This window comes from Hirundo rustica, chromosome 2, assembly GCF_015227805.2.
Source record: "Hirundo rustica isolate bHirRus1 chromosome 2, bHirRus1.pri.v3, whole genome shotgun sequence".
NCBI classification, from domain to species: domain Eukaryota; kingdom Metazoa; phylum Chordata; class Aves; order Passeriformes; family Hirundinidae; genus Hirundo; species Hirundo rustica.
This window is the reverse complement of record NC_053451.1, coordinates 21,717,884-21,737,041: the sequence shown is the minus strand read 5'-3', so window position 1 is coordinate 21,737,041 and position 19,158 is coordinate 21,717,884. Positions and strand designations below refer to the sequence as shown.

Genomic DNA, 19,158 nt, shown 5'->3' with positions numbered 1-19,158 from the left:
GGGGAGAATTAATGAACAATGAAATTAGGCACATACTTAGAGCAAGAACCAGAAGAGTGAATAATGAATAGTGTTTAGATTTGGCAGAAGAAATATATCGGTGCCATACTGTACTGTTCTTTTACAGCTTAAGAAAGATGGTGATACGAACCTCCTTCCTCAATTATTCTTTTGCTGCATGGTTGTTTGACCAGGCATGTGCTACATCCTGAACAAAAGGAGGCAGTGCTGCAGGTCACAAGCTCAAAGCCACAAAATACTGACTACATCTTAAAAATGCTGATGTTTCTTTTTAAACCTTTATTAGGTTTTTATGTGCTTTTTCTGCTGTCCCTTTAATTTTCAGGGTCTGCTCAAAGCATATTTTCAGGCTCACTTCCTCCCACACAACTACGAGGGCTAGGAATCTGAGGTCCCAGTGAGCTGAAATTTTCAGGCTGTCACTTAATGCAGCAGCAAAGAGCTTAAATCATCTTGTGACAGTTTATAGAGCTAAGATTGTTTTAAGCTGCATAGTATTTAATTTAGTAGTAACCACTTTTTAGTTACTTAGTGCCTCTACTTCAGTAGTAGTCAGAGTTATAGTCAGAGTTACCTTACAAAATAAGTAGGACAGAGGGAAAAGCTTCCTGCATTGTGCTATTAATGCTAGTAAATTTTAAGGAAGAATGGAAGGCTTATGAGAGTTATGAAAGAAAGGTGATGGTAGTGTGGCCATTTGATTGCCCAGTCCAGCAGCTGTAGACCCCTACAGGGTTTATTCTGTGGCATGACTGCATCAACCGAAGTGCAATTGGGAGATAACCCCAGAGGGTGTGAGATAGTGGCTCATAGCAGATACCACACTGTACTCGAATAAAGACTAATTGTGAGTAATGATGTGCCTCTGACAAGGATGGGGTTCCCTGCTTCCACCAAGGGAAGAAAATACTAGCCTCAGGTCTTAAATAGGTAATAGATCATATATCCAGATGAGTCTTTCGGGTGGGTTGATGGGAGCTTGGGGGGATCTGTCTGTCAACAGGAGATGCAGACTGATCTCTGAGGTTGTCTTAATCCCGTAACAGAGTCAGTCTTGTCCAATTCTGTAACTCTGGGAGAGGTGGGAAGTTGACCCACAGAAGTTAGCTTAGATTACTGTTAAAAAAAATGCCCGTGAATTTTTTGCAGCGCTTCTGTATTCCAATCCTTGCTTTTAGAAAATTGACCAGCTGACACCATGACCATCAAGTGCGGTCATACTGGGTCTCTTTTCCTTTTATTGTGTAGATCACTGTAGGGTCTTAAGAAAGAGGAGGAATTTGAATAGTTGAGTTCCAGCTTTGTCTTCTTTGGCATTGAGGGGAGGGAACCATGGCTTCTATCACTTGGGTTGATGGACTTAAATCAATCTGCTGGCTTTTGTGTTGAAGTGAATGAACTGGGATGGAACTGCTGTTTTCCATCTGAACTGTGTCTTCTCAATTTCCTATTTTCTTGCATCTCTGACTATGGGATTTTTCTAGTGCAGTATTTGCATTGTAGGAATTTGTTTCTCTTTGGTTAACTTTCTACAGCACTCATCTGCTTTAAAATAGGAAGGAAGAGCTGGAAGATGCTGTCATCATTCGAAATACACCCAGAATAATTTCTTCTGTAAACAAGGCAGTGGTTCTGTTTACTAAACCAGATTAAGAAAGACAAGTCGTCTTAGTGAAGACTTTCTTGGCTGCAGAACTTTCTCTCAAACACAGAATGAAGCCAGGCATTGGGGGATGGGATGGTGAGAAGATATTTGTATAATTAAAGACCATTTGATGTGTCTAAGGGCTGAGTTAGGTACACTCTTAATGACTGGTTGTTTGGAACTGGGGTGGATGTGTTATCACATGTGTGCCAGGCTGAGTAAAACACTGGAAGTTGTTACAGATCCCTTATGATCCTGTTCAGAGAATGATGCTGACTTCTGTTCTCTTGTTTTAATGATTTTTTTTTCTAGGCTGTATGAATAGCTTTTTAAATACTTTGCAAGTGGAACAATTTCTTTTCCCCTTTGCGAAAAGTACTGTTATGAACAATATTTTTGTTTTTTAGTAGATCCTTTATGGCCTGCTTTTCCTTGTCTTTTCTCTGTTTTGTAGCTTGGTCTGTCTCTTCAGCATGGTTCTTAGACTGAAGCCAGCAAAATTAGCAATTTAATCAGTTGCTAATGTAGCAACTTTATCTGAAGAGCTGGTTTGTTCTGTTTAACTGAAGTTAGCATTGATTGAATTAGGGAGTAAGGATAAACACTTCAGTGGTATGTTTTGGCAAACCTTTTCAAAGCCGGAGGGAGTAAAAATACTAATAGTGAAAGGAAAAAAAACCTACTAGAGAGTGCAATGTCTTTTTCGAGTAAATAATAGTGTCACTTTGGTTGGAAAAGATCATGGAGTCCAACCATTAGCCCTTCACTGCCAGATCCACCACTCAAACATTCCTCAAGTGTTACATCTAGACATCTTTTAAATACCTTCAGAAATGGTGACTCAACCACTTACTTGGGCAGACTGTCCAGTGCTTGACAACCCTTTTTTTTTTTCTCTTAATACCTAATTTAAATATCTCCTGGTGCAACTTGAGGCTATTTCTGCTTGTCATGTGACTTGTTCCCTGGGAGAAGAGACCCACCCCCACCTTGTTACAAATTTATTTTAGGTGGTGTAGAGGGTGATGAGGTCCCCATTGAGCTGCTGTTTCTCCAAACACTTCACCAGTTTTGTCCTTCTCTGGGCTTGGCTCTGGTACCTCAGTCTCTGTCTTGTAGGCAGAGACCCAAAACTGAACACAGGGTTTGAGGTGTGACCTCACCAGTCCTGAGAACAGAGGAGTGAGTGATCTCTTCCCTCGTGTCGCTGGCCACACCATTGCTGATCCAGGCCAGGATGCCATTGGCATTCTTGGCCACCTGGGCACACACTGGCTCATGTTCACTCCTGTCAACCAGCACCTCCTGGTTCTTTTCTGCCTGGCAGCTTTCCAGCCACTCTTCCCCCAGCCTGTAGTGATGCTTGAGGTTATTGTGACCCAGACAGAGGAGTTCCACTTGGCCTTGTTGAACCTCCTCCAGTTGGCCTTGGCACATTGATCCAGCTTGTCCAGATCCTTCTACGGAGCCTTCCTGCACTCCAGCAGATCAGCGCTCCCACTCAACTTGGTGTTACCAGCAAACTCACAGGATGCACTCAACCCAGACCATATCTTTTCTTTAAAAATAATAAACAGGACTGAGCCCTGGGAGCCCCACTATTGACTGGCTGCCGGCTGGATGTAACTCTCTTCTCCACTTGTGTTTGGAGCCAGCCAAGCCGGCTTTTTACCCAGTGGAGAGCACACCCATCCAAACCATGAGCAGCCAGTTTCTCTAGGAGAATGCTGTGGGAAATGCTGTCTAAGGCTTTACGAAGGACTTGGTACACATTATCCACAGCCTTTCCCTCATCCTTTGTGCTGGGCACCCTGTCAAGCAAGGAGATCAGGTTGGTGGAGCCAGACCTGCCTTTCATAAACCCATGCTGCTGGGCCTGATCCCTCACTTGTCCTGTAAGTGTCTTGTCATGGCACTCAAGATTACGAGCCAGTTGCTGTTAATGACATTTGACTGAACCCAGTAGGTGAGTTTTCCTCTGTTTTTGGAGTTTTAGGGAAAAACTCCTACTGAATTACTGCAATAACTTAGAGAGCTCTAGAAGTTGAGAGTGACTGTCAAGACAAATTTGCAGTGACCCTTCAAGCAGAGTCAAGGGAATTGGAGCTGAAAAGAGGCAGTGCTACTTCCCAAAGAGAGTTGAAAGGTTGGAATTGCGACAGCTGCGGTCTGTGAAGTATTTCCTCCAGAGAAGGGCAGGATAGCCTGTAGGACATACTTAAGGTTGATAGATTCTACCTGGTTCATTGCATGGCTTTGTTACTGGTAGGTACTGTTAAAAAAACACATCTCTAGCTCTACAGTGGAACTCTGGTGAAAGATAGGAGTGGAAAAGAATAAGGGACTAGTGGCTTGTTGCACAAGTAATCATGACACTGTTAGGGGAGAAGTGGAATACTAGAAGACTGTACCTGTCAAGTGTATTTCCATGGTAACTTGTGGCTGCAATTGCTATTTTGGACTTTAACAAGATTAAGCAACAAGAGTTCATTCATAGCTACTGAAAAGCCTGCTTGCTCTGTAAGATGTGAGCAATCCAGGACTTGATTTTCCTTCAGTCTGTCTTGCCAGATACGTGAGTTTCTGATATTTCTGTTTTTCTTTTACTAGACTTTGCAATGAGGTGAAAACTCTATTTGAAAAATGGACTCCTTCTCTGATATTTCTCCATAATTTCACAAGTTCAACAGAAGGGGTCCTAACTTTTCTTCCTCACTTTGCAGTGTGTGAAAAGAACACTTTCCTGTTGCCTGAGGAATGAAGTTTGGTTTGTGTCAGGAGCTGAACACTGTGCAGGCATAAGCTGATAGTTTCAGGGCAGCTTTAAATGTCAAAACTGGACTTTATGAATATTCAGTGATCCTGGAAAAAAAAAAAGGCAGAAATCTGTGGCAGCTCATACCCTGATCTGTTCCATCAGCATCAGCCTGTCTGCCTCCTGCGCTGTGCCAATGCTTGTTTAGCTGTGAAATTAGGCAAACTGATAGTGTGTGGCGCAACAAACAGGAGAAGCACAGGCACCTAAAAAGGCCGGCTGGTTTCTCTGGGCTGCCAGTGGACAGAAGAGTTCTACTCTCATATGGCCTCAGAGAGAACCTAGTGTCGTCCCGTGCTTCTGTGCAGAGTCCACACATGGTAGGTGCAGAGCAGCATTCAGCTCCTGACACTGGCTCTTTGTGTGAGAAACCAAAGTGGAGAGATCACCTGTCAGACTTGTGGTGGAGAATGTCTGTAATAACAACAACTTTTCTTTTGTAGGTTTCCAGATGCTTTATAAAATGCTTTAGTTCATCTTGTGTTTCAGTTTCTTGTTTTGTTTTTCTTGTGTTTCAGGTCTATCAGTCATGAAACGAATTCTTCTGTTTTTTATCTTGGCTGCTGCTGTTATGTATGGTATCCTGCATGGGAATCTGTGGAGAAATAACTTCTACTGGTATGGTGATGCCTTGCTCATTTAGAGTGCAGACATCTTATGGCTGTATGAGATGTGGCTGTGAGTTCTTGTATTGCTTCATAAGTGTTTACTACCAATCATCATAAGTGATTACTACTCTGTCTGTGTGTGTTTTGTGGTTGAGGTCTTTTGGTACTCTGAGGGAGTCAATATGATTGTTCTGTCCTGTCACTTGTTCTCTTGTGCCACTTCCAAACCTAGTAATTAATTTGAGCCTGGTTATATGGAGTGATCAGGACCTTAGCGGTAAGGAGCCCCTCTGAGGTTCATGAAGATAGGTGCTCAGGTGAGGAGTTACATGAAATGCAGAAATAAGGTGTCCACATCTCCCTCCACCCCATGCGGGTTTAGTGTTCATTTGTTCCATTAAATGTCTGGTCAGTGATGTGGGAGAGGCCTTTTCCACATACGGGAATAACTGCAGCTGCAGGGGGCACCTTTTGAAAAGCTGAAATTTGTTGAGGCCCAGCAGCAGCTCATGAGGGCAGTGAGGCTTCACTGCCTCCAGGCTCACAGGACAAGTGGCTTGGGACCTAAAATTCAGGGCACTTACGTGAAGAAGTTGAGTTTCCATTGGTCTTTTCATGGCTGTGAACAGGACTGACCAGAGTGTTACGAAGATAAGTGACAGTTTTTACAAGTAATGGTTAATGTGCTCCTTTATCTTGTTTATAGTGTACAGTTGACACAAACAGCTTTCTGTTGTGGTTTCTGTTTACAGCAAACCACAGTGTTGTGACATTTCCCTTTTTGCAGGATTAGCTTTTATGGACAGACTTCCTCTGTGAGGGCTTCTCCTTCCTATGTGACTAGTGGAATTACAATCAGTTACAATCAGTAAGTTCAGCAGTTGAGTATTTTTGTGGTGGGGTTGTTGTTTTCTTTTTGGTTTTGGATAGGTGGGAGGGATTGAGGCTTAAAATCTGTAGCCTTTGTCCCCAGAGTCCCTGCTGAATTGTACGTTTGCGTCCAGTGGCTGTTCCGGTTACAAACACAGTGGTGTCTGTCAGAAAGGAATTTGTCAGTGTTATGTTCCCAGTGTTTGTTTAATATTTATGGCCACTTCCAATAACTGTCTCTAACAAGTGAAATGTTGGAAGGAGACTGGCTTACAATTTTCAAATCTGTGCCATTCTGAGTTGTACCTGAATAAAGTTGGCACAGCTTGGAGGGCAACTTCAGTGCTTAAAACTTACTGACTTACACCCAGAGGTGTGTTTCACTTGTGTTCAAGTGTGTGTAGAGGCAGCTCTTGGTGCTTGTGACTTCCTGCAGTTAGATTTGTGGGACTAAGGAGCACCTATGCTAAAACTTGAAAGCAGACCTCTCTTCTCTCTGAAGATCTCCTGCAAAATGCTGTCTGTGAGGCTGATGCTGGAAAGCAACAAGGTGGCCAGCTGATAGATTTCACCGGGTGCTTTCTCAGCTTCAGTATTCACGTAAGAACTTGGGGTTACCAAAATCAATTAACCTTCATGGTCTCTTCGGCTTGTGGTTCTAATGTGGTTTCATCCTCCTGTTCTTAATGCAATCCAGTGGCACATGTTGCTCTCGCCGAACTTTATCTTCCCTTCTGGGCTTCATATTTGTGATTAATTGGGCTAAATCTCCAAGTTGTGAATGTGCTTAGAAGTGTAAGTCTTAGCCTTATTATGAGTGGAATGACTTACCCCAAAGACTCTCCTTTTCCTTAAAGTACCCTATTTCCTTCTCCAAACAAGACTCTGTCTCCTCCCTGAGGAGTGATGGGGATGCTATCTGAAATGGCTGCAGGGGAGATTGAGCCCAGGAATCCTGCTTCCCTGGAGGCTGGCCTCAGTTCTCACTCTTGATTATGCCTGCTTTGATACTTGGTGAGCAAGGGAGGTCACAGCCCCCTTGGAGCAGGAGTGTGAGATAAAAGCCTTTGCTAGTAAAAGTAATTGGACTGCAATGAGAAAATTTCATCTTTATCAAATGAGGAGGGAGTAATGAAATCTTGGTGTGATCTTAACTCAATAATCAGCTGTTACTAATTTGATTTGACTCCAAGTTTCCCTACCTTGTTTCTGCTACCCATTCCTGGTCTTGCTGTTTATTTGGAATTGTTTTGCAGGCTGCCACCCACGGCTGTAGAGAGGAGGAATGCATTGGACACTTGTCTCCTGAAACCAGCATTTGAATCTTTGCTGGGGTGAGTCTTCTGTGGGAATTGACGTGGGGAAGGAAAGGCTGTGCTGATTGAGGTAGAACTGGGCTAAGTACACATTTTGGAGCAAATGTTGAGTAGTGTCCTGAGAAAGCTTGGAAAGACTAGACCAAGTCCTGGCTGAAGGTGTCTTAAACTTCTGCACAAAGATGCCTTGGTTTGGGTTTTTTTTTCCCCTAGTACTTTTTGTAGATGAGAAACTTGGCTATGGTTTTAGGGCTGTTGTGGGTTTTAAAGCATACAGAAGCATGTAAGCTTTGTGCCACCCAAAGCAGACTTGTAGTCTTTGAGTTCTGGTTAGCTCCTGGTCTGGTGAGGTGGTCCTAATTCCCTTGCCCTTGGGTTGTGCTCAGGCTGTCTGTGTGATGGGTGCAGCAGGGGAGCTCTAGTGTCCAGCAAAGGGGCAGGAATGGACTCAGAGGAATGCAGTAAGAAAAAAGTACATGCTCAGCTAGGACAGTCTCTCACATTTCTGTAGTTTCTTTATAGAGACAGTTTGCATGAGCTGAAGATCTGTTCTGTGCACTTTGGTAATAACCTGGGGAGGTTGAAAGGATTTCTAACCTCACAGAATTATTTACTGGAAAGGAACCAGAGCTAGAAAAGCTAGAATTAAGAATCTTTTCTCAGTAGGTGAATTATTTATTATGTCTAAGCTTACCAGCTGCTTCTGAACAGCAAAGCAAGTTTCTAAATTTAATATGGGTATTTAATGCATCATGTCTCAAAGCTACCTGGTCTCGTTTAGTTAAGCTATGGCCCATTTCTTGGTGTGTAGATTGTAGTGTTTTGTTTTGGTTTTTTTTTTTCCCCCTTTTTTACTTCTGAAAAGTATCTTCTGAATACATAGAGCTTAGAGAGTGAGTTGATTTGGGAAACTGAGAAGGTTTTCTTAACAGCTATTAATATTCTTAATGGACAAACAAGTCATGTGCTGACTTGGGCTTTCTATGATTAACATTAGATTTTCTAATGACTGTCTACTTCTATGTTAACATTTTAATCTAAGACCTAATATGCAGGATCGTTACAAAGTCAGCCAGTACCTGAGTGTGTGCTTAGTTAATTCAAAGGTGAAGCCAAGGGCATGGTAGTATGTGACATGTTTGTGTTTGCTGTTCACTCATTTTGCTGGATTTGGTGCTAAAGCAGTAGGAGTCCCTTCCCTGCTATGAGAGACCCTTTTCCAAGGTTCCCGTCTTTTGACAAAAGAAGTGACCCATTCTTTTTAACTTGGCAGTTACAGGGTATAATGCCATCGTGTTCTAGTTTGCAGGAAGAATGTGCTTTTGAGGCAAACCTCTTTGTGATCCGCACACGCCGTGCTTCTCATCCCAGGGTGGCCCTGGTGTGAATGCCCTGGGATCCTTTCAGGCATCTGCTTAAGCCAGAAGATGCACAGCAGGAGCCCAGCCCATGTGCTGCAGCTTCTAGGGGTGGGACCTACTAGAGTTAGTCCAGAATATAAAATAATCAAGATGCATGTAATGTGGACGTGAGAACTCCATACTTTTTTGCTGCATGGATACACCCCTGTTGCCCCAAAAAACTTACTAATGTCAACGCAGTCATATAGTGCCACTTGTTTGGAATAGGAGTGCAGCTCAAATCAGGAGATGCTATTTTCAAGTTAAAACACCTTGCTTCAAACCCTGTTATTATCTATTAAATTGCCATATACAATAATAACTTAATTTTCCTTGCTACCTGTATTAAGTACTTTTCAAATCTGAAGTTATTCACTGTCTTGTTATGTATTCTCTTAAATATGTGGTCTCGTGGTGTAAGCTTTCTGCCACACAATTTTAATGAGTCTATATAAATTGTACAAATAGACAAGTCTTCTGTCTCACTCTTTGCCTGTATTTTCTGTTAGAAGATCTTCTCCTTTCCCATCATCTGTTAGCTTTCCCTGTGTTTCGTGGATTTTGTTCTTTTAAAAATGGGTGATAATACAATAAAAATGGTAACAGTAGGATAAAGAGAGCTTTTTACAAAGCAGTTGCATGACTGACTGGCTTATGCAGGTACATCATGTGGATTTTGAAACTTCTTCCTTTTTTCCTTCATCAGTGTTGACAAAATATACCCGTTCCTGTGCGCTAATGATTTTATCAGAGTGGCAGAGTTCCAAGGGAGCAATAAGTTTGAACTGCCTTATGGAATAAAGAGAGCAGGTTTGTATTTCCCATGTGCCTTATTTTTAATCAGAAATACCTAAATGGTTTGTAAAGCTACCCGAATCTCTGTTCGTGATCTTTCCTGTGCACTGATGCCAATCCTTTTGGGCTGTCTAGCAATGTCTTTATGGTTTCATTTAGTCCCTCTGACCTGATACCTTCCTGTTTTTAACAAGTAAAACCCTGGGTTGGGGTTGCCTCTCTTAACAAAGAAGCTCCAAAAAAGTGTGAGTGAGGAAGAGTGGACCTTAATTCAGCTTCCTTCTGTTTGTATGTGGGCTGGAGTGCCAAAGATACTCAGCTGTGCTTTGCTAGGGGAAATTGGAGTCAGTGTGATGGGCTTCAATCAGCAAACCTAAGCTGCTTGGAAACCAGAGTCTACTGAGGCAGAAGTCCTCAGGCTGAGGCAGTTACATCAGTGAAGTTTTTGTTTTGCTGTCCTGGTTTTGACAGAATAGAGTGAATTTTCCTCTTAGTAGGTGGTACAGTGCTGTGTTTGGGATTCAGCATGAGAATCATGTTGACAATACACGGATGTTCTAATTGCTGCTAAGTAGTGCTTACTCTAAGTCAAGGACTTCTCAGTTCCCATGCTCTGCCAGTGAGCAGGTGCACAAGAAGCTCAGGGGAGGATTTCCAGGACAACTGACCCCCGGTGGAAAATGGCTGTTCCCATGCCATATAACATGCTTAGCCTGGTGGGGAGTTGTCCAGGAGGGGCTGGTTGCTGCCTGGGAGCTGGCATTGCTCAGTAGGTGGTGAGAATTGTATTCTGCATCACTTGTTTTTCTTGGGTTTTGTTCCCCTTTCCTTTTCCATACAAATTTTACCTTTTTCTGGCTCTCCTACCCATCAAGGGGAGGAGACTGAGTGGCTGTGTGGCACTGATTTGCCATCTGGGGCTAAGCCATGCCACTGAGCTGGCTGCTCCTGCCAGGGAAGGTGTCACGGGGGGAATCGAAGACACTGCCTGGCTGCTGGGCCTGTGGACAGGTTTGCTGGCACGTTCCCTCTGCCCAGCTTGGTCAGGCCAGAGGAAATAGGGCCAGCATCCTAAGGGCCTTAGCCACCCTTTTGGAATGGGTTGTAAAGTCTCAAATTGCAGAGTTTCTAACTCTAACAGTGCACCTTCCTAGTCTGGGCCTTAAGACTTCTGATTTGCCCTCCATCAGTGGTAATGGGGATGGTGCATTTTCCTGAATTGTTGGAGTTACAGTGTGGAAAACTACGTTTGGGGATGAGTTGATTTCTCCTCTGAGGCAAATTAAGCGTCCAGCAGGAGCCTGGCCACCAGGAGCGGGCTGGGAAGGTGCCTCTGTCCAGCTTTGCCACGGGCTGGATTGATGTCTTCTCCAAAGATACGTAATGCTGCTGCTGTCCCTGGCTGTATGAATGAACCCTCTTGAGTCAGCTGAAGGTGGGTAGAAGAAAAAACAAAGTCAGTTAGGCTGTGGATCTTGGAAATTCTTCCAGTTCTTCATTACTGTAACTAAGATTTTTTTTTTTTTTTTTCTTTAATACAGATCTCATGCTATTTTGTATTTTGAGGCAGAAACAACTCAGGAGCTGTGATAAACCTGAATTTCTTTGGCATCATTGGTTGATCTGTAGCACTAAATTCCAAGTGTTCTTACTTTGATGTTTTTATGCACTACTGTGTTTAAAAACACTGTGGTCAGGGTGACAGGGTTATTTTTATATTGCAAATACTGAGTGTTTTCATTAATCTTGTTTGTATTTGCTTTTTAGAGCAATTTTTTCGTTTAGCCCTTTCAAGACTGCAGAACTGTGGCCTTTCCAGTGAAGAAGACAGGTGAGATGGTTTATTTGCTACTGTTTCTGTTAATTGCATTTTTAATATTTAGTACTTACCTGAAAAGGAATGTGCCTGGGATTTTCCTGAAATTGCTTGTGAGTCAAGACTTGGAGCAGACTGACAGAGTCCAAGCAGTGTGTAGCAGCTGGTTCCAAGTTCCAGTAGGCTTGGTTTGATGCTTCAGTAGCACCAGCATGCAAGAAAAATTATTCTGTGGGGGAGCTTTAACTTAGAGATTTCTTTTTATAAGTGTGTTAGAAATTCACCAGCTGAATGCAGTCCCATCTTCCTGCAGCGTGGTTTTATACTTAGATGGTATGTGACCTCCTCTTGCAAATTCAGTGTAAGGTGGACGATGGTTGAGATAAGCAGGTACAAACCAATGTCTGCTTCTAAGCAGAACAAATCTTGGGCATTTCCCTGTGCCTCTGCATCTGCTGGCTGCTGCACATGCTTGTTCCTACTTAGCATCTACTTCTTTCCTTGTGGATGAGGGAGACCTAGGAAGACAGGAAAGGCTGCCTGTCCTTTTGGGAATAATAAGGGTGTGGTACAGAAAGGAGCATGCCTTAGATAACTTGCTTCCCATGGGTGAGATAGATTAAATTAGAATAAATCTCTTGTTGGAAGCCACATCTGCCAGGAGGTTTGGTTTGGTTTTGTTTTGAAGGATCTTTGTCTTTGTGTGTCTTGTTTTTTGCAGGTATGGTTGGCAAGTAGACTAAAGTCCTGCGTTTACAAAGTGGTGCAGGTGACTCCTTAGATTTGCAGTCTAGCAAATGGGCTGACAACCTGCCAGATGTGATGTTACTATACGGACTTCTTAATAGAGTTGAAGGGGAAATAATGCTGAGGTTGGCTGTACTTGCTTTTATTTTATGATTACAGAGATCATACAAGATTGCTGCTTGAAGCCAGATGTCAGGATCACAGTTTAATTAACTTGGGTGGAATATGTTCGGATCTAAGAATTTGATTTAATACGAAGTTTTTGTTTTTGTTTTTGTTTTTCCCTACTGTACTCCTTCCTTTCTTTGTGTTTAGTTTGTTTCTGGGATGTTCAGGTTTACTCTTACGAAAAGAAGGAAAAAGTAGTACTGTTTTGTCAGGAGTGTGATAATGGGGTAAATTTATACAGAAGTGGCTGACAGAAGCTGCTCTTTTGTCTGGAGATTGAAGGAGAATGCCAAATGTTGTATTAGAAATTCCCTGAAACCGTAAGTTCAGGACTGTAACTGTTTGTGCTGCAAAGCAGAGATGCTTGTACCCTTTAAATATCCTATAGATGAAAAGTGAGGAAATTGGTATTCATCCTTAGAATGTAGGTTCTCTGAGATGTAGATAGGGTTAGTGGCTCTGGGAAGTATGCCTCATTTTATTGAAAGTAACATACTCCAGTGGTACTGAAGCAAAATGGGAGCTGTTGCTATTTAATAGGCAGTAATATGCACAAATCAAGCATACAGTGACTTCATACAATAGATTCTTTCTAGATCCATCAGGTTTCGTGTACAGCACTCTCAGGGCGTGAATCACTGTAGTCAGGAAGGGGTTTTATACATACACTTCACTGAGATAAGTGGCTTTTAAAAGTGAAACTCTTTAGGGATTAATCCTGACAACATCCTCCAGTAATACAGAATTATTAGGCAGCTCTGTAATGTTGTTGTCCAATTCAGCCTTCTTGGCAGAACACAGACCAGATTTCCCTATAAACGTTTTTTCAAGGCAGACAAATGCTAAGGTAGATGAGCACAAAGTCTGTGGTGCTTATATAGCTGTATTTGTGTACAACTTCGGTAAATCTGTACAGAGTGAGCTACAAAGGGTTGTTTTGGTTTTTTTTTTCCTCCAAACATGTAATTTTCCAAGCTTAGGTCAAATCACTGTGTGAAGATGTAGCTCTCCCAAAGACTTTGGAAATGGATGGTGTCACTGACTTCAGTTCAGTTGTGACTTCAGTCCCTTGCTGAGTACTCCAAGGACTCTGAGCTCAACAATTCTTACAAATGCATCAACACAATCCTGAGTCAACAAAATGTGACCTCTGCATCCTCCTTTCACCAAATAACCTCAAAGGAAATAATTTGCATTCCTCAAGTGACTATGGGGGTGTGTGTTAAAGGAGCCGAGTCTGAGATAATTTTCTTTTTCCACTGGAACAGTATTTCAGTGGAATGTGGAGGATGCAAACCTTTTGACCTTTAGAGGCTACGTTTCCGTTTAGCAGTATTTTTCTTCTATAGCCTAGGAAAATGTTTCTTTGAGCATTTCACCATCTAAAACAAAATACATAAGCCAAGGCCTGGCCTCGAGACTGAGGCTCTTGTACACCACCTGAATAGGGCAATGGTTTGAGCGACTACTGCCTGCAGACGCCGGAGGTCACTTGCCATGGTGTTTGCTTTGGGCTCCATCTCTGACACACAGAGTCTTTGTCACTCGGACCTTTCCTACAGCTCTTGTTACAGCCAAGATCTTAACAGTTCTCACTGTCGTCACTGTTGTGCTAGTGATTGGAAGCTGAACATCCAGACATGAGAATCTGTTGTATTTTATATAATGTTAATGATTAATGTTAATATGATGTTAATCTGTATATATTTTTGTAGCACACCCAGTGTTGTTTAAGGATATCTAAACTAATTTCTCATCAGTATATTGACTTGGAGAAAGGGTGTTTGGGGTTAATTTGAAAACATTGTGAAAAGGAAATTTTAAGAAGTGAGGTTGGTAAAGTACCTGGGAGTAACAGTCTGCTGAAAATTGGTGTATTGTCCTCTGATCTGCTGTAAGTCCAGGTCAGTTTATTTCTTAGGAGCCTTTAAATGCAGTTCAACCTTGTTACGTATTTTTTATCTCTATGTCATGTGTTAGTTTCCTGTGGTATTATGCTCTGTTTTTTACATAAACATTTTTCCTCCCTGCTTATTGTTGTTAGTGGACTCAGTACTTCTATGGACCTCAGACTTAGGATTATAACTGAAGACATTTGAGTACTGGGAGGGGAAGTGTAAGTCAGGGGGGCAATTCAGAAACAGCACGTTTGTGCCAGACTTCCTATTTGAGCCAGCCCACTTTGAGTCCCTGAGCCTGACAGATTAAAAGCTGGTGGTTCTAATTTGTTTGACTGTACTCGTGTACACTTCTTCAGGCATATTTGATCTGCTTGTTGACTTTACCCATTTCAAAAGTTCAAATACTAATGTTAGATTCTTTATTGGGTATTTGATGGCAGCTGATGACTTTGTTTTTGAGTATGCATCTTATGAAGGGCGCTGTAATTCAAAAACTTAAACAAATTTCACTCCGTTTTCTGTCCAAGTAGTACTAGTCAACTCTTGGCCATAAACAAAATCTAATCTGCATTCTTCAGTAAGAAAAAAAGAGCTTGAATTTTACTTGAGAACAGCTACACAACTTCTGTAGCTGAGCAAACCTCAGTTGCTTAGCTCTGAAGTCACATCTTAATCTGCCCTCCCTGCCCTGAGTGTGCCCTGCTGCATCACAACTACAGAGAGGAGAAAGCAAAGACCTCTTAATTCTATACCAGAGTGGAAGGCATTATTTCAGTTGCCAGAGATAAACTTACTGAACAAGTACCTTAAGTCACCTCTTCCAAAAGTTGAAAGGTGTGTAATAAGGCATTACTTCAAGTTCATCTACGGGGAGCAGAAAAAGCAGAGCCTCCTCGAAGTAATTGCCAGGACACATGATACAGCCATATGCTCATCTTGTGCTTTTTGCCCCTTCACTCCACCTTCATCACTCACTTACTTCATCACATTTTTTCGTCCAGTTTTCCTTTTTCCTTCCTTATTTTGAGCTTTAAGCAATAGATGTAAGCAACAAGGTGTAATTCAGTAAAAGGGCTACTTCTGCTTTCTTACTCCTGCTGTAAATTGTAGGAGGGATATCTTCATCAGCCTGCTTTCTTAAGCTACTTTCAAACTAGATAGAAGGATTAAATGGAAAATGAATGGACAAAAGGAGTAGAGAGGGAAGGGGTTTAGGGGTGTAGAGGAGTGAGTGTACTGAGGACAGGATGGTAGAACAGGTTTTCACCCCTCTGATTTACAGGAAAACCAGGCCATATGAGTTATGGGATTAGTTGGAAGTCTTTTTATGAATCCGTGACATCTGCTGAGCTGTTCAGGAAACAGCAGAGAAAGGTGTGCCAGCTTTTTTCATGTCACCCAACCCTGAAAGCTGCATTTAGAGCACTGTTATTTTATACATACATATATGTGTGTGTGTATGCATATCCATGTATATATTTAAAGGCAGCTATCTCTGCAGATGTTAATTCTGTAGGAAATTCAGGGAATTGCTTTGTACATTGAGATATTGCTCAGTCTTGGCTGGAACCTGCTGTTTTCATTGATGTTGAATAACAACTCTCAGCTGAAAAACCAGGTTGGACTATTTGAGGAGAAAGAAGTTAATTAGGCTGCATAAAGTGCCATGGTGGGAATTCAGTATATATTTTTGGGACACGGTTTTGGTGTCCTGAACCAAAAGCAAGAAGTGGCATAGAGCCTTTTTCTTACTTGAAGAAAGAACCGAGGGAGCGGGGTGTTATTGTGACGTGACTCATCCTGGGTAAACTGTGAGCCTGCTTGTGTCTGAAGAAAATACCAATTTTCTTAAATACCAGTTTTTATTTTCTCATTGTTCCTGCTGCAACCAAATTGAATGGCTTTTGCTCTAAACAAAGAGGCATTTTTACAACAAGAAGAAATGATGTGCTTATTCTGAAAGGAATTTACAGTCTTACATTTAAACCTTCCCCAAAATGGCAAAATTTCTTGAGTAAAAAAACCCAGCAAGCCTGTTTGTGAGCTCCCCCTTTTTTTAACATTTTACTAGTGTTGAAAGAAGATGGTAAAAAGCTAAATATGAACTGAGAAAACCTGTGATAACTTTGAAAATCTTACCCTTAGAATTTACTTTTCATAAGTTTAGCATCTCCATAATACTTATTTGGGTGCTTTTTATCTCTGACTGTGTTGAAATTACTGTTTTGATTGGATGTAGTATAAGAACTTATTTTTTAGGACATGGTATTTTATATGCCTGGTAATGCTGTCTAATTTGAATCTGGTTGTACGAGAATGCAACTTCTAATCAAGGAATCCATCTTGTTACATCATGACAGTCATTTGTTTAAACATATTTAGACAGCACCTTTTAAGTAGAGGGAGAAAAATCCCCACCATATTCATTTGGAAAGCTGTCATATATTACAGGGCTAAGATTTTTCACGTGTGCAGTTCATAGGCCTGTAAAGTGTATTGTGAACATAAATTTTGATGCTTTAGCTTGTGTTGGAGATGTGGAGTTGTATAATCTTGCAGAAGCACCTTAATATTGATATATTAATATAATAGCTTTTCCGGATGGGGACAAGTTTGAAGGACCGTGGAGGATAATTTATCACGAGGCACCCATATCAGCAGCTGGTTAGATGATCCTAAACAGCAGACCACTAGAAAACTGAGATGTGTGAAAACACTTTCACAAGATGGAAGCCAGTTACTGACTTTGTCAGTCCCTGGAATAATGCCTTTTTTTTCTTTTTTAAAGCAGCCATAGTACATGCCACAGGATTGGATCTGCTTTGTTGGGCCCAAGGGCTGTGAAAGATACAGGACCTCACTTAAAAAATAAGCTAACATGCAGAAGTATCATTAGTGATATGAAGCCGGGGAAGTCACGAATACTAGAACTTCTCTTTGTTCCACAGCGTTGCCTGTCGCCGCTGCGTTGTGGTGGGTAACGGAGGAGTGCTTCGAAATAAGACATTGGGGGAGAAAATTGACTCATATGATGTCATAATAAGGTAAGTGCTATCTCCTTTTCATTTTGTGTACATGGAGCAATGGGTAATTCCCCAAGGCCAGGCTCTGTGTCTCTGCCCACTAATGGCTGTGTTGGAGCCAAATCAGAAGGCGTGCTTTCTGCTCGAGTGACACACGATAAGCAATTGTGTGATTGTATTTTAAACCACCTTGGCCAAGTTCCGTGTGTGCTTGATCCCTCTGAGTTCAGAGGGCGAGCGCGCCTGGTAATTGCTCCTCTGCTGTGTAACGTGATACGTAAATGTTGGGCTGCTAAACTTCCCTGAACCCAGACACAGTGTCTGTCCTGCAGACTAAGGACAGGAACGTGGCTGGGGCGGTCTCTGATGTCTCTGTGCCTCTGTCTCTGCAGAATGAATAATGGCCCTGTGATAGGCTACGAAGAGGATGTTGGGAGGAGGACGACTTTCCGCCTTTCTTACCCGGAATCCATCTTCTCAGATCCCATCCACTATGACCCTAATACCACTGTGGTTCTCATTGTCTTCAAGCCACGGGACTTGAAGTGGCTTTGGGAGATACTTGGTGGTCAGAAAATAGTGAGTTCAATTATTCATGTGCCTTGGCTCATCTTCCTGCACATCTCTTATGTGAAGTACGCATTTGCTTTTAACCGTAGTCCTCCCAGCTGAGAGGAGCTCTGGATCTCCTCCTAGTCAGTTTAATTAATATCCCTCTTCCATGAATGCTTTGTCTTCTTTCTAATGCACATATTTGATCAGTTCCTCACCACAAAGCACTTTACCTCTGGGAAGTGTATTTCTATCTTCTCCCTAGCATTGTTTGATATTTTAACGTGCATTCTCCAGACATTTCCCAGATTATTTTACCCTGTTCACTTGCAGGAATTGCAGAATAATTTTAAAAGTGACCTCTCTCGGGTCCAAAATCTTATTGAATCTTCTTCATTAAGGGCCAGGTTTAAAGCCATACTGGGTTCTCAGGGCATTGTCCAAGTAAATTTTGAGTATTTCCAAGGATATTTCTACAAACCCTGTTTCAGTCCTTCAGCACACTCGCAGGAGAGAATTTCTCCTTGTCCTTTCAGTGTGTTCCTCTGAGGAGAGGAACACATCTTTGTTAACCCCTTCCAGACAGTTGAAGATGGGCTGAACAAACCCAGCCTGCTCAGACCCTTTTTGTTTGCTGTGAGCTCTGGCCCCTTGGCTGTTGTAGTGACCTTCTGCTGTTTGACACTGCCCTGCACAGAGGGGAGCCCAACACAGCGTTTGTGGGACTGTGGGAAGGGCACAGTGCAGAGTACTTGGGGAGAATGCTAACAACTTCTGTCTGCCTGTTGCTTACGCTCTTACTAAAGTGTCCAGCACACAGTGAGCATTCATTGCCTCCAGGACATCTTGGTGGTACATGTTGTCCATCAGGGACCTTTCTGCCATGCTGTTTCCCAGCCGGCTGGCCACTGCTGCTGCAGTGGGTTATCCTGTTGCAGGAGCAGGTGTTTTTGAATTAGCACTCTTCTTTAACCTCATGCCCTTGGAGCTGATGCTGGTTAGAATTGCTACAAAACTAAATTCAGCTGTTACCAGCTGTTAAAAATGTGCATTTGCTTGCATGTCACAGAGCGCGAAGGGCTTTTGGAAGAAACCCGCCCTGAATATGATCTACAAATCGAGTCAAATCAGGATTCTCGATCCCAGCATCACCAGGAAAACTGCTTATGAGTGGCTTCATTTCCCAACAAGGTTTCCCAAGAAGGAGGTATGCCTTTTTCTTTTGTCCCTTCTAGTTTTGTGCAAGTAAATGTGTATTTAGAGGCAATTACAGATTTATTACAGTAGACTGTAATGTAGAAAACCTTCTAGGTTTGCATTAAAGTAGTTTGCCATTTAGATGGCGCTTTAAAAAGATGGGAAAATGGAACCCAGAAAGAGAGTGGCTAGCCTAGTGTGCCAAAAGTACCTTTTTATGATGGGTTCTGTAATTGGTATGAAATGAGACTGCTTTCTGGACAGACTAAATGCTCTTAACACAG

At 42.2% G+C, this 19,158-nt stretch overlaps 1 protein-coding gene across 9 annotated transcripts in view; it reads left to right on the top strand.

Annotated features, from left to right (window-relative positions):
• Positions 1-19,158, top strand: part of ST3GAL6 (ST3 beta-galactoside alpha-2,3-sialyltransferase 6) — a 45,311-nt gene that overhangs the window by 19,589 nt on the left and 6,564 nt on the right. For 6 of the 9 annotated variants that reach the window (XR_009207537.1, XM_040054868.2, XM_040054867.2 and 3 more), the window contains 8 exons: positions 5,000-5,099; positions 5,877-5,957; positions 7,216-7,293; positions 9,382-9,485; positions 11,238-11,301; positions 17,051-17,146; positions 17,518-17,704; positions 18,747-18,884. Coding sequence is in view for 8 of the 9 variants with exons in the window: in XM_040054868.2 (XP_039910802.1) it covers positions 5,011-5,099; positions 5,877-5,957; positions 7,216-7,293; positions 9,382-9,485; positions 11,238-11,301; positions 17,051-17,146; positions 17,518-17,704; positions 18,747-18,884 (837 nt within the window). In the remaining variant the exon portion in view is untranslated. The remainder of the gene's footprint in view (positions 1-4,999; positions 5,100-5,876; positions 5,958-7,215; positions 7,294-9,381; positions 9,486-11,237; positions 11,302-17,050; positions 17,147-17,517; positions 17,705-18,746; positions 18,885-19,158) is intronic. The other 3 variants (XM_040054873.2, XM_040054875.2, XM_040054874.2) reach the window with 1 other exon arrangement.